This window comes from Nelusetta ayraudi, unplaced genomic scaffold (assembly GCF_046127955.1).
Source record: "Nelusetta ayraudi isolate G7.1 ecotype Tasmania unplaced genomic scaffold, CSIRO-AGI_Nayr_v1 ptg000070l, whole genome shotgun sequence".
NCBI classification, from domain to species: domain Eukaryota; kingdom Metazoa; phylum Chordata; class Actinopteri; order Tetraodontiformes; family Monacanthidae; genus Nelusetta; species Nelusetta ayraudi.
Window position 1 is genome coordinate 2,034,194 of NW_027466120.1, and position 14,173 is coordinate 2,048,366.

At 44.2% G+C, this 14,173-nt stretch overlaps 1 protein-coding gene across 2 annotated transcripts in view; it reads left to right on the plus strand.

Moving 5' to 3' along the window:
* The window catches only part of pex14 (peroxisomal biogenesis factor 14), a 47,589-nt gene that overhangs the window by 10,398 nt on the left and 23,018 nt on the right, over positions 1-14,173 (plus strand). For both annotated transcript variants that reach the window (XM_076041627.1, XM_076041628.1), the window contains exon 3: positions 10,454-10,538. In XM_076041627.1, coding sequence (XP_075897742.1) covers positions 10,454-10,538 — 85 coding nt within the window. The remainder of the gene's footprint in view (positions 1-10,453; positions 10,539-14,173) is intronic.

Sequence of the window (14,173 nt, forward strand, 5' to 3'; positions counted from 1 at the left end):
TATGTGTCAGTTTTCGGGGGTTTGATTAAAAATAATGAAAGCGAAATGCTAATGAGATCTCCCCCTCCCCCCGTTTCCTTGCGTGTGGCGCTGTGAGATTGCGGGTTTATCGGGGGGGAATCTTGGGGGAAAAACGGGAACGATAACGGCTTCTCTCAGAAACTTCAGACTTATTATCTCAAAAACCTGGTACGGGGAGCTCTTCAGTGGAAAAATATTGCGCACTAATTAGCCTGACTTTAAACTTGTGATGGGGATCCGTCGACAGTTTCAGTGGTTGTTTTTCCGTCTCTTCACAAAGTTGAGCTTGCCTGACAAAACATCTGCTTTACTCCCCACACGGTGCTCGTCGTGAAAAGTTTCATTACTTTTTTTTTTGTTGATCAGAAAGAGGATGTGTTACACATGTTTTTCCTGCAACCTCTGAAAGCTGTGGGTTTTTGACCCGAGTCACCTTTTGCCCTTTAATTTAAAACGGAAATTCCCTTTTCCCTCTTCGCAGTGGTGTCGTTGATGACGACGGAGCTTTGACGCGTTGAGCTCCAGACCACAACAGGTCAGAAGGAGTGCGCAGCCTTCAAAGGAAGACTTTTGAAGGCTGTCATTAAGGTGTGGCACGAGCTTAGACAAAAGCTGCTGTGGTTAAACAAAAGAAGCGACCCTAGACACCGCTGGACACAAGTGCCAATTAGCCAACACCTGTCCAAACCCCCTCCGCCGCCGACCCCTAGTGTGTGTGTCAGGAGCGTCGGCTTCTTGTTAATGCAGTGATTAACAGGACGATTGCATTTGTTTTACTGTGTAGCTCTCTTGGCAGTCGGCACTTTGCTTTCTGTCTGATTAAAAGAAAAAAAAAAGTGGATGGATGGATGGATGGATGGATGGATGGATGGATGCATGGATGCATGCACCGTGGCTCCAGTCTGAAGTTGAAAGGAACAGGGTGAGAATGAGGCGATGGGAATGGATTGAAGGGAAGAAAAGCTGAAGACTCGCTGTCATTTCTAGATTGCGCCCGTCGTGCGTTTGTAATGCACAAGCAGAGCCTTGCTTATGGCAAAGATTTGCTAAGGTGTGGTGAGATCAGCGTCACATTAGTGGCAATCCTTTTTTTTTTTTTTTTCTTTCAAGGCCCAATTTGTGAGATTTAGCAGCATGTGGTGGTCGGGAAATGTATTGGCATCAAGTTAATCCCTGCATCTCCTATCTTTTACATGAGCTGTGATGTCATGGTAAAGTCCCAGAGCAGCTCCATGTGTTTCTATGTATACAGTATGTAGACGCTTCCCTTCTTAGAACAGCAGCCGCTCTTCATGGAGATATAAATGCTTAGTATTATTTTCATTACTTTACTTTAGTATTATTATTTGACTCACTTATTACTAACTAGTGATTTTATTTCATGAACTCTCACACATGGATGGATCTGTGTAAAATCAGGCGCTTTGATCCCCCCCCCCCTCCCCCCTATTATTTCATACTGGCAGGTCCCTTTTAAATGTTGCCACTTTGATGCACAGACTTCCCAACTCTCCACAATTTTCCCCCCCTCCCGCCGCCACGTGGACGTTCAATCGGAAGCCACGCGTGATTTGTCACGGCGTTAGAATCGTCCCAGACGATCGGCGGAGGAATCCCGCAGCGAGGTCCTCCTCAGCAAAGCCAGGCCGTCTTTCGGTTCCGCCCACTTTGACCCACATTTTTTTTTTGTGCGTCTCACCTCCGACTCCGTTGCTACCGTTCACCTCCTGTCACTCTGATTTGCCTCCTGTGCACCCCCCCCCCAAAAGTAGTTTGAGGTGTCACGGGGATTAAAAAAAGTCTGAGGCCAGGCAGCTTTGTCCTGCAGCCGGTGCTTAAGAAATGCAGGGAGAGTCATGTGTTGTCATGTGTTTTCTGTGTCAAGGTCGACAGAAAATGTCCGAGCAGGTGCACGTCCGCCCCTGCTGCCGCTTGCCAACTCAGCCCCTTCGCCGGAACACACCGGCCAACCCGTGCCTCAAGGTGGCGCCGCGGGTTCTCTCCTCTCTCCCGCCTTCTTTTGGACGAGAGCGGTGAAAGCACGCCGGTCCGACACGACGATGCATATTTTTTTCCTCGAGTCTTGACCTCTCTTTTGCTTCGCAGGGTCACTTCAAGTTTTTATTGGCTTCGCACACTCCGTGCACTATAAGTCTGACGGTTTGATTCGTATTTGCGTAAGTGCGAGGCCGCTTATTTGCATTGCGCGCCTGGCAAACTTTGCTGCTAAACCTGAATCTCCCCCCCCCCCCCCTCCCCCCATCAAAAGAGGCGGATCGTGTTTAGGGGCGGCCGGCGTGCACGCCGAATGCCTGACGTGCTTCAGTCGGTTTGCCGCGCAGTGACAGCCCCTCCCTCCCTCCCCCCGCCCCCCGTGTGTGTGTGGCCTTGCTGCTTTCGGAAAAGGTTGAAACGAGGAATCATCATGCGATCTGACGAGCTGTCGCGTTACTATCCCCTCTGTCATCGGCGTAAATGAGAAGAAAGGGAACTGGTACTTGTGTGACCCTGATGAGTGTTGTTTTCTGACGCTGTCAGCACGGCTCTCTCTCTCTCTCTCTCTCTCTCTCTCTCTCTCTCTCTCTCTCTCTCTCTCCTCTCTCTCTCTCTCTCTCTCTCTGCTCGTCCCCGCCGTCCGAGTCAAATTCTTCCTGGCAGCTGGAGGCCTCCAGAAACGGGAGCGTTTGCCAACATTGTCCCTCCATCACCCCCCCCCCCTCCCCTCACTTCTCTCCGTCACTCTGCGTGATCAGGAACAGACCCTGCGTGCTTTTCCAAAACAAAAACAAATATTTAAAAAAAGAAAGAAAGACAAGAGAAAACCTAGTCCCTGAAGTTTCCTACATGTGGTTGGACGGCGGTCTCACCCTGACTTGTGTCCCCCTGCTGCCTGCTGATGTGTGGCCCGTCATCTTGGCCATTGTGTCTGAATGCTTCCGACAGGTCTCTGTAAAAAAAAAAAGAAAAAAAAAGGGGGGGGGCACAGGGGTAAAAAAAACAACAAAACAAAACAAAACAAAAAAAAAAAAACTCCACTGGCTTCTCCTCGACCCGCCTCGGCCAGTAGATGGCGGTGTTAATCTTCTCTGGCCCCGCTCTTCTCCGCGCGCGGCCGTCTCCTCTCTCTTCTCTGGCCCTCGCAGACGAAAGCGAGGTGGTGTCACCCCATCGTGGAGGGGGTCATGCCACCAATTCCTGCCCCCCTCCGCCCGCCACCCCTCTTTGAAGACCATGAAATTGCTGATCCAAGACGCACGATTAGTGCATTGAGCCTATTGACTGGCGGAGGGCTTGACGCGCGATTATAATGTCACTGGAATGTCACAATCTGTCCGCTCGTCTTTGCGAGCACATGCGCTCGTCCTGGCGGCACAGTGTATACCCAAGGAGGAACAATTTGATCAATAAAAGGGACGCGGCTGCCTCCATTGTCGCCGGTGTCTCCAGTCTCGTTTTATTAGGCAATTTGGCAGGCCGGCAGGGCTGCGCACGCGGCCGGTGCCAAGACGTCTCATCCGCCGCCGCATTCTCAGCGCGTGCGATTGGATGCGCGCGGCACCGTGGACGGTAGTTGCCGCACGACGACGGCGGCGGCGACTCCTCTCATGACGCCGCGGCGCAACTTCTGCGGTGCGTCGCGGTGGCCGCGTCCCGCTCGCCGTAGTTTGCCTCCTCAATCAGCTAATTGAATGTGAAAGGCTTTGCGGGCCCTCGATGACGTGAAGGACAGCGCACACACTCTCTCTCTCTCTCTCGCTCTCTCTCTCTCTCTCTCTCTCTCTCTCTCGCTCTCTCTCTCTCTCTCTCTCTCTCTCTCTCGCGCGCGCGCGCGCACACACACACACACACACACACACACACACACACACACACACACACACACACACACACAGGGAGAGAGAGACACAGACAGAGAGAACGCTAAAGGTTTGCCCCCCCCAACATTGTATGCAATATTTTGGTGTGTGTGTGTGTGTGTGTGTGTGTGTGTGTGTGTGTGTGTGTGTGTGTGTGTGTGTGTGTAATTATAAGACCAGAGCAATTGGATATTAATTCAGCTTCTTAATATTGAGCACTTCCAAGTGTTTATCTTTCTTTATTTTGAAATGTCAAAATGTCTTCTCTCTCATTTTGAAACCAACACAGATGAAATATACATTTAATTTGAAGCTATTTCCCTAAAAAAAAAAGAAAAAAACTTTTTATTGCAAAGCACTGGCCACACACAACTCAATATTTTTTCATTCAAAAAGGAAAATGAATAGAATGAACAATGGCAAACTATCTCCTCTTTGGAGGAATATTATAATTTTGTTTAAACATTTACTTTTTATACAATTTCATTTGAGCAGCATTTTATATATGTTATCATTGCATGCTTATTTGTTATCTCCCGTTTCACTTGACGAAAATCACACTTCACACTTCAGTTTTCTTTGGTCTCTTTACTGAAAATCACTGTTGTCACAGAACGTCATCATTGACTGTAAAAGTAAAGGGGGAGAGAAAAGCTTCGAATTACAGGAAAGAGGCACTGCATTAAAGAACAAAGGAGATCGATGGCAGTACATTAATTTTATGCGAATGAAAAAAAAAAATCAACTAATTAAAATTGATTACTCCTGCTTCGTAAATGTGTTCCTGAATTAAATTATTGTATGAAAACATTTTGACCAATTGAGGAGCCGAGGAAGTATCCATTACTGGATTGCAGCTGAGAACGGGGGCTACGATGTTTTTGTGGTGGCTAAGTAGTTTGTTGTGCTCCCCCACCGCTAAAGTGCCACGGGTTAATCTGCGCTGACCCTCATCTCTCACGGCGACTCCGCACTCACGGTGCGGCCCTTTTACCTGAATTAAAAGGAATTTTGTGGGTCGGTAGGAGTGTTTTTTTCGGTCCAAAGCGGGAGAAAGTGAGGTGTCACTGACGGAGGCGCTGCTCTTTAGTCATGGAGGGCTCTGGGGGCTCTCAGGACTCTGCCAGGGGACACCTTTATCTAAACACTCATCTGTCTTGCTGGTTAAACAAGGGCAACCCCCAGGTCCCGCGGCTGACATTTACAGATTAGGAAAGAAACGTCCGACTTGGCTTTTCGCTGTATCTCTGGCAGGTATTTTTTTTGAAATTGACTGGATGCCATTTGTGTCTCTTCGGGTCATGTAGCATGCGGAGAGAGAAGTGAAACAACTTGCGTCGTTGCGCGATGTTCTTAAAAGTTCTTTAATGTCTCTGCTGCTTCTCTCTCTCTCTCTCTCTCTCTCTCTCTCTCTCTCTCTCTCTCTCTCTCTCTCTCTCTCCTTCTTTCTGTCTCTTTTGGCTTATTGTAATCTTAGGAGGAAAAAAAATAACCATACTTTATTTCTAATACAGTTTGCCGGTAATTATATTATTATAGAGTTAGATTATTTTCACTTAATCTGTAATTTCACGCTTTAGTATTAAAAAAGCAACGGTTTCTTCAGAAATGAGAAAAGACCAGCAGGTATTTTGAACTGTATTATCTATTTTTTCCATGCTGTTGTGTTGTCAGTGCATGAACTGCACTTAACTCAACGTAAACCGTCACTGTGTTGTTTTGTTTCTTCCTTTTTTTTTAAACTGCTGTGCTGAACTGGTTCAACCTTTCCATGTTTGCGATAAGAGAGCTCTGATAGGAAAATGCTGCTGAATGGAAAAATTGGTCGGAACATGCAGTGGTCTTGAAAAAAAAAGCATTTCCATCCACCAGCCTCCCCTTTCAAAAAATTGCATAATGTGCTTTTGATGTAATGTTTGTAGCCTTGCCCATGGCTCTAAAAGTGACACTGATAGAGCGCCGCGTGTTATTTTTAAACTGTTGCAAAGAAAATGTCAATGAAGTTTTCCATGACCCCTTTTCATCTGGTGAAGTAGTCACTCTGACCTTTAATCTGCAAAGTTACCACCACTCGATACGCATTGACCATATTTGCAGGGTTTAAGACGGAAAACAAAACAAGCCGCTGCTCTTCTCTCTTTGTGTTCTGCTTCTGTTTGGCGGCCTGTGATGTAGCTTCACCCAGGATCAGTTTCAGAGGAAGGGAAAGAACAAAGGCCAGTCATACCAGACCCTGTTTATCACTATGTACTTGTATTTTTTATTCTTTATGTTTTTACATTTCTGCTTTTATTACATTTCTTATAAGATCTGCCCTTCAGATGGAAAAAAAAATATTTCAATCATTTCTAGATTGAAAAGATTCAGCCCTAGCTGAGCTACAAATCGACACAGTGTTGCAACAAATGTGGACGTGATGGCTAACTAAATGATGGGGTCTGCTCCTCACTTCCTGATGTCTCTCAGGGTCAATAATTTCCTGGAGTTCCTCCCATGAGACCCCGCTTCCTCCACTAAAGGTCACATTAAGGTAGGAAAGATGTCACAATTAGAAAGGCATTCAAGGCCTCTCTTTCTAAAAGACCTTAAAAAATAAAAAACAAACCACAGTTGGCTGCATCAATCAGTCAGGTGACTAAAGGAAACATAGTAATTGCATTAAAACGTCATTCCTTTTTGCCTGGGCTCTGGTATCGCAGACATATCCTCTTAAGTCATTTAAGGCAGCTGCCTGCTGATAGCGAGTCATCAGTGGAAGCGTCAAATTAATCAAAAACTTTATTTTTCGCCGTCTCTGGCTTTCCAAACGTGTGTTTGGGGGCGAAACTCGAGACCGGCCTAACACAATTTTTGTTCATGTCTATCACTCTGTTATTATATCAAGTGCACTCCTCCACAAATGTACAGGCCGGGGCAATTTGGAATGAATTGATTCACACTGAGGCCGAATTCTATACTTGCTAATGATTCCCTTTTAGCCTCTTCCATTGCAAACCCACCCCCACTACCACCACACACACACACACACACACACACACACACAAACACACACACACACACACACACAAACACCAACTCGAAGTTTTATCATGTTTCATCAAATGCCTTCATCGTGGCTCAGTTACATTTTCACATACATGCATCACATACATACTTTGGGGATGAAAGACTTATGTTTTACGGTACATACAGTTTCTATTGTAAAATTAAAAGTAGGTGTGATTTTTTTTTATTTATTTATTTTTTTTTTAGATCATTGAGGCCCAGTGACAGTTCAACTTTACTTCCCCTCCACATACCACCCGGCCCTTTTGTTCTTGAAAATGAATAACAAGTGTTAGTGGGTGAAATACACTTCCTCTGAGAGTGTAAATTGTATTTGGTGGCGAGAATGCTGCGTTAAAATACGTGTTTTTATGCAAAAGTAATTTGATTAATTTGAAGGAAGTTAACCAAGTCGTAACAACGGTTGTTTTAATATGTTTGAAGAAAATTAGAGTGTGACCCTGGAAAACTGTTGTGAGGGCCGTGTCCCGCCCACATAGGTGAACAAAAATTCCAGAGCTAGCTGCTAACCTCAGTGGAAGGAATTTGTAGCGGTATGGGGTGATTCGATAGCAAAGGCAAACAAGATGTAGAATGCTTCAAAGGTTTTGTTTTTTTTTTTGTCGTCAAATGACCAGATGGGGAATGCAGTGCTTTGATTGTGGAGATTTCTGAAATGAAGCGGACTTTGGTTCTCAGTTGTTAAACTCTTATGGTTTGCATTATTTAAACGTGGAATAATTATTTACTATTTAATGGCAACCATTCAGAACAATTGAAAAGTTTCACGCTGGCATTTCTGCAAAAAGATGTATAGGTATCCCAACTGGTCAATTCCTGAAACGCACAGAACGAGTCGGCAAGATATCCATAGGTCTAACAGTGTGTTATAGTTAAGTGATATTACTAGTTAAAGCAAAAATGTACAACTGGTTACACACATTCCCTCCGGACTCCAAGTATGCAGTTCGAATTTAATTGCATTTTACCCTCATTTCCCTCAATTCAAGGTATCACGGTTGTAATTTTCGGGCAAGTGCACTGCAATGTCTTGTCCAATTCAAACTCAATAACATGGCTGTAATCTTGTCCGTTCATCAACTTCACTCCCTTTAAGTGTGTTGGTTAATGTTATCTCTTCCTGTGATTGAGTTTTCGCCTCTTTTTCGGCTTTACCTGACACTTTATTGGTTATCTGGTTTGCAAAGATTATCGCCCTTAACATGGAGCACTTTGGTGCATTAGCTATCAAAGCTTGGGGGCCTCTCATTTGAACTCCTCAGACAAGACACTAATTGCTGTTTTAACCATTAGATCATGTGTTTAAATAACGGAAACTCTCAAAATTTCTATTTTTTTCAATGTTACCAAACCAAATGTGCCTTGCGTCGCCCCAACCCCCATGCAACTGTCTTAAAAGCCCAGTTGCCTGCTACCCAACACTATAACTGGTATGATCCATAAGTCAATAACAAGACAAGACTGAAACCTGCACAATGTGGTTATAATTGATTGAGATGTTGGGTGGAACTTGTGCAAAGCATCTATGTCATCTGCTAAGAAGTGCACTTTTCCTCTCCCCGAAGATCTACCACTCCAGTTTTAACCAAATGGACATTTGCCTCATTAGTGTGCCGCTGAGCTAGCTGCGGTCCTCGCTAAGATGTCATACTTACACCTATTAACATTGACACAATTCTTGTTGCGCTATTGAAATTTTAAAGCAATGTAAACATGGTTTGCTCATTCAGCATATTGCTCCACTATTAGATCATTACCTCTCACAGGGGCCCACAGCCCTCTCTTGTTTACTGGAACACGGATTAGAATATTCGATTTTTGCCAGTTTATTATTTCTGGTTTTACCACTCGTGGCCGGCTCACTTACACAGACAGGAAGAGTTTTGTAAACAGTGAGGTGATTTTTTTTTTTTTTTTCTTCTTTGTGTTGTTACTAAGGGGATCTTTCCCTTATTTTCTTGGCTGAATCTTTGGTCAAAAAGCATCTGTTGCTTGTCACAATGAAAGTTCCAGGTGACAGACATTAATAAGCACTCAGCAAATACCAGGACAAGAAATTCCAAACTATTTTTGTAACATTTAAGGGCATCAAGATGACACTAGTTATTGGATGAGGGTCTAAATGGTGGCGGTATGTCTTGTGATGACTTTAGGTAGTCAAGTTTTGATTGACAAAGATAAAAAGTTTGTCATTGAAGATTCAATTTGTACGTCTGCCTAAATCTTTGGAAACTGCAAAATCTCCTTTCACGTCCCCCCCCCCCCCCCCCCCCAACCATAAAAAGAGTTATTATGTGGCTTAGGCCTCATTGTAAATGAAAGTCGAATATATTGTCTCCACTTCCACAAAGTTGTCCGTGTTGTGATGCACTGCCTTGTTTGTCACAGAAACCCCACATCTTCCCGGTGCCTGGCCACCTCCCTCCTCGCTTGCAACTTCAAACTGCAATTCTTTTGGACTGAAACAGGTTCATAGTATATGCAATGCATTACCCAAAACGAATTACCACTGGCAGGACGCTCAATCACTTTGTATCTTTCAACACTAAAAGAAAAGAAGAGTAATCAAAACCTTTCAACCTATTAGAGGGATGACTTTTACAATTGAATCACGGGGACCACAGGTGCGATAATAAGTCATCTAAACCTCCCCTCCGGTGTCTTCCTCCTTTCTCCCTGTTCTTACATATTTATCTATTTTAGGAGGTGCTGCTTCATGGCGCCCACTTCAAATTTATGTTTTAATGCCATTTGAGGATGTTGGGGTTTCTTCTTCTTCTTCTTCTTCTTCTTCTTCTTCTTCTTCTTCTTCTTCTTCTTCTTCTTCTTCTCTCCCTCCCAATTCTTGGAAATGCATACTGAAGTGGAAAATTAAGGCGCATCTCGAAGGAAAACATAATAGAATCGATGAATGCCGTGCACTTAAAACGACTGATGTTCTGATGCTATTTAATGTTCTAGTGCATTAATGTTTCAAGTCATTACAACATTCGGGCCGGATGATTTGATCACGGCCCGTTTTTAACTGGAAGAATTACAGAAGTTTTCAGCCTCAGATTCTCAAGTTATTAGATACAAATGATCACCTCCGCATTAAGTATAGATTTTCTTCCTCTGTGCACTTAAGAATGGAAGTTTGTCTTTAAGAGGGTAATAGCAAATTAAGCTCCATACTCCCATTTGTCCGGCACTCTTGATGGGCTAATTTTATAACTGCTGATTTGGTCATTCCCTACATTTAGCTGGGAAGTGGTCAGGTGGTCTTTCCTCCTCACTGCAGAGTGTGTGTGTATGGGAGGGGGGGGGGGGGTGAGAGGGTGCAAGCTACTATCAAATGGAATCCATTTATGTTTTTTTTTTCCTTCCTCAAATTATAACAGTTTTTTTTCCCCCTTAAAGGTACTCTGCTAAAAGCATTGCCTTCTCACCGGCCTTGTTTTCTTCATCTCGCACCAAGTATTTCATTGTGAAGAGTTAAATGGCAATATGAAACATTTTCTCCTTTCTAGATTACCACTGCGGTAAAATTCCTGCAAAACCCAAAAGTACGCGAGAGCCCCTTGGCCACCAGAAAAGCCTTCCTCAAGAAAAAAGGTGAGCTATATATATATATTTTTTTTTCCTCTGCTCCTGAGCCTTGATGTTTGCATAACACACATATATACACACACAACTTGAATTCCCACCTTAATCCATGTGTCTGCTGACAGAATGCGGTCAGCAGCAGAGGCACACGCTGTGTCTTTTTGGGAGGGAAATATTGGTTTGTGTGGGTCAAAGGTTGTGACCGTAGCTCTTTGCCCCGGAGGGAGTCTGACAGGGGTCGATTGGGCTTCAGAGTGCATGATTCAGGCCCGGCGAATAAATGACACACCAGTTGGGGATGCTCCTTTGGGTTCAGGAAAATTAATATTGACAAACACGCTCTGCATTTTCAATGGAATTATCAATATTGCCTTCCAGCGTTTTAACCCTTTTACCTAATTTAACCGTTATCGTAAATTTAAGGCATGACACGGGGAGGTTTCTTTTTTATTATTATTGTTTTTTTTCTTTTTCCACTCTGAGCAGGGGCACGGCGCAAATGTTTGCCAGCTTTTCAATTTCCCTGCCATTCATCGATATTATTTCTGACGCACGGCGGAGAATTGTTTGAGCAATAAAACTTGCAAAAAGCTTTATTACTCCAAACTCATTTAGGGTGGTTCAATATAATGCGGGGGGTTGAAAATGTGCAGCGATGGGCTATGTGTTGCTTACAGTTGGCTGAGCAACAGCAGTAGGTAGAGGAAGTGTCTCCGGCCGTACCTCACATAAACTCTCTGTGTCGGCTCTTTTTCTTTTTTTCCTTTGAAGTTCTTTGCAGTGTGGGTTTGCGCGCTTTGGCGACGGCACCTCTGCAGTGCTGAGGGACTCTGGCTGCAGCATTAGAGGGGCCGAAGCTGAAAAGTGAGCCTAAAAGCTCCGTGACAGAGGAAGGAAACCCGAAACCAAATCCATGGTTGCCGGCTGCTGCTACACACATCTCAAGTGGCTCTAATGACTCTTGATATCTTTAAAAAAAAAAAAAAAAAAGTATTTTGCCTTTTCGCATGTCATTATTGACGACAAAGGCGCGTTGGCGATCCGCCGTCGCTCCCTTCAAATGCAATAACGGCCTCGTCGATAGCGGAATGATGTCATGCCGCGCGCCCTTTTCTTCTTAGTTTCCGCGCGCGCGCCGTTTAAAAACTTCCCCGCGTCTAGAACGCTTCTGCTCTCGCTGCACTTTAGGCCTATGAAATATGTATGACGCTTTAATGCAGATTTATTTTGGAAAGTCCGTTCCACTGTAGGTCCAAACAAGAATCCTGGATTTGCATAAGAACATTGATCTCGGAGGGGGAAAAAAGACGGGGAGGGATGGATAAGCAAAGCGGAGCGAGATGCGGAGTGATGGAAAACTGAGCACGACGCAGTACATCGGAGTAGCACTCCGATGTACTCAAAGGATAACTCCCCACTTGTATTGTCACACAACAGTGGAAATGTAAATCTTTTATGTTTGACTTGCTTTATAGTGATGCGCAGGGCAGCTTATCTCCAACTTCCTGACTCTTTCCTGTTCTTTGTGCTCTACCTAAACGTGCACACGTCTCTCACTGAACGTGAACAGTCCACACGATGAATGTAGACACTGTAAAGCCCAAGTACTCGTATTTGAGTATTGTTACTTTAACTTTTAATTTCAGTTTCCACTGTGTCATATCCTCGCCATGGGGATTTTACGGTATTTTTTCTTTTCTTTTCTTTTTTTAACCTACAGAAAATTGTTTCAGAAAAGATTTTTGCAGTCACATATTTCATTTCAAGTGTTTTTTTGTTTTGTTTGGTTTGCGGTAGTTGCAAACTACTTTCTTCCTTTCCCATCTCACGTGAGCCATTGTTAACTCTTCTGTTCACACGGCGCTGCAGCGGAGGCAGGCCGGCGCTCTGGGCTCTCCCCTTCCTGCGCCGTGTGTGCATCCTTTCCGCCTTTTGACCGAGAAACTCAATCATCCTCCTCCTGCCACAGACGCACACACACACACACGCACGCTGACGTGTCAGTCTTAATTTCTAATACAGTTTAATGTCATATTTATGTAAATACTTCTGGATTTTACTCCATATTAACAGCCAGAAATGTCAAAGCACACATAAAATGAAACAATACCATCTCCCGCTAGAGTGGAATTTAAATTGGATTCCTCTTGCTGCCACTACTTACGCTGGACAGCTGATGAAGGGGAAAATAGGGCCCACTTTGATTGCATGTTGCTGAATCTTTACACAATAATCTCGCCCCTGCATATTATTTCCCGGCAAATTTGTGCCCTAATCTTCGCTGAAGGATGCCTCTCTGGTTCCGTCTCTTTTTTTCTTCTTCTCCCCAGTCCCAAAGACACCCTAATAGTGTGGTTTATTTCAATATTCATTGAAAAAAAATCTCATTTTCTGTTTTCCCTTCAACTGTCAATTTCAGAGTATGAATTGGCAATTATGCAGTCCAATATTTCTATTTGCCCTTCTAGAGTCTTTGTTAAATAAACTGTCTGAAATATTGAAACTTTGTCACTTGAGATTTAATTTAAATCAGTTTTTGAACCAAAAGATGTTTGATTTTTTTTTTTCTCTTCGTTTGTTTGCCTGTTTGTTCTTTTTGCAGCGGGACTGGGGAAATGAGTCACGTTTAAATCCCATCTTGAGGCAATTTCGCTCGACTCGTTCTTGTGCCAGGAGACCAAGTAAAATTTATTGTGTTTGACTGAAATGTAATGTGTCACGGTCTCATCCAGTGAATTGTGCCATCTATGTCCTCTACAATTAAGAGACGTAATGACTAAAAAGCGTCGGGAGCCATTTCGGTGCCCGCCATTTAGCCCAGACAATTAGCGGTTAGCTCGCATAATTACCGAAAAAAATCAAATTCCCGGGACAAAGTCAACAGCGTTTTCTGCCTCTCAACTTGTCACTCTGACCGTGGCCCCCGGAGGTGACACCACTCCGCCAGCAGACAGGCCGAGGGCCGTCTGTCTGGGAAAGTAAAGTGGCCGGCGAGAACGCTGTTGCGCCGTAGGTAAATTCAGCTTGTGAAACAGGGACAGTACATTCTCTGTCAGCGGGATGTGAGTGATGGCTTGACTTATTCCTTTTTTTATGCCTTCCCAGTTGTTATTGAGTTGAATAAATAATGCTAATAGATTTCACCCTGACTGGAGGGCCAGTGATCGAGGGTCACTGGGAACACAGGTAGGGTGTCGCTCCATTACCATACCTGCGATGAAGGTAAGGATAAGGTTCATCATCCCAGATATTAATAGGATGCTGTTTGTAAGTGGGGTTATGTGACTCACCTCTCGGACAAAAATGACAATGACCAAGGCCTACATAGAAGGTAAAGGGATTGATGTGGTTATAAATTACTCCACGGCGCCACCTAGCCTAGGCCTTGCCTACTTTGTCATCAGTACAAGGCGATAAAGCAGGGAAATGAGAGCAGAGTCTTCTTTTTTAATACATAAATGAATACTGTATGAGAGTGGTCATTATTTAGGGTTTTTTTTTTTTCCTCCACCCCAGCAGTTGTAGTCAACCAAGTGTCACGTAGAGAACGCACCTGGCACCACAGTGTGAGGAACTGGTTGAAGGTGCACTCGACTTCTCAATAACCCGTTGACCGACGTCTATTTATGACCTCTGCCGCGCTT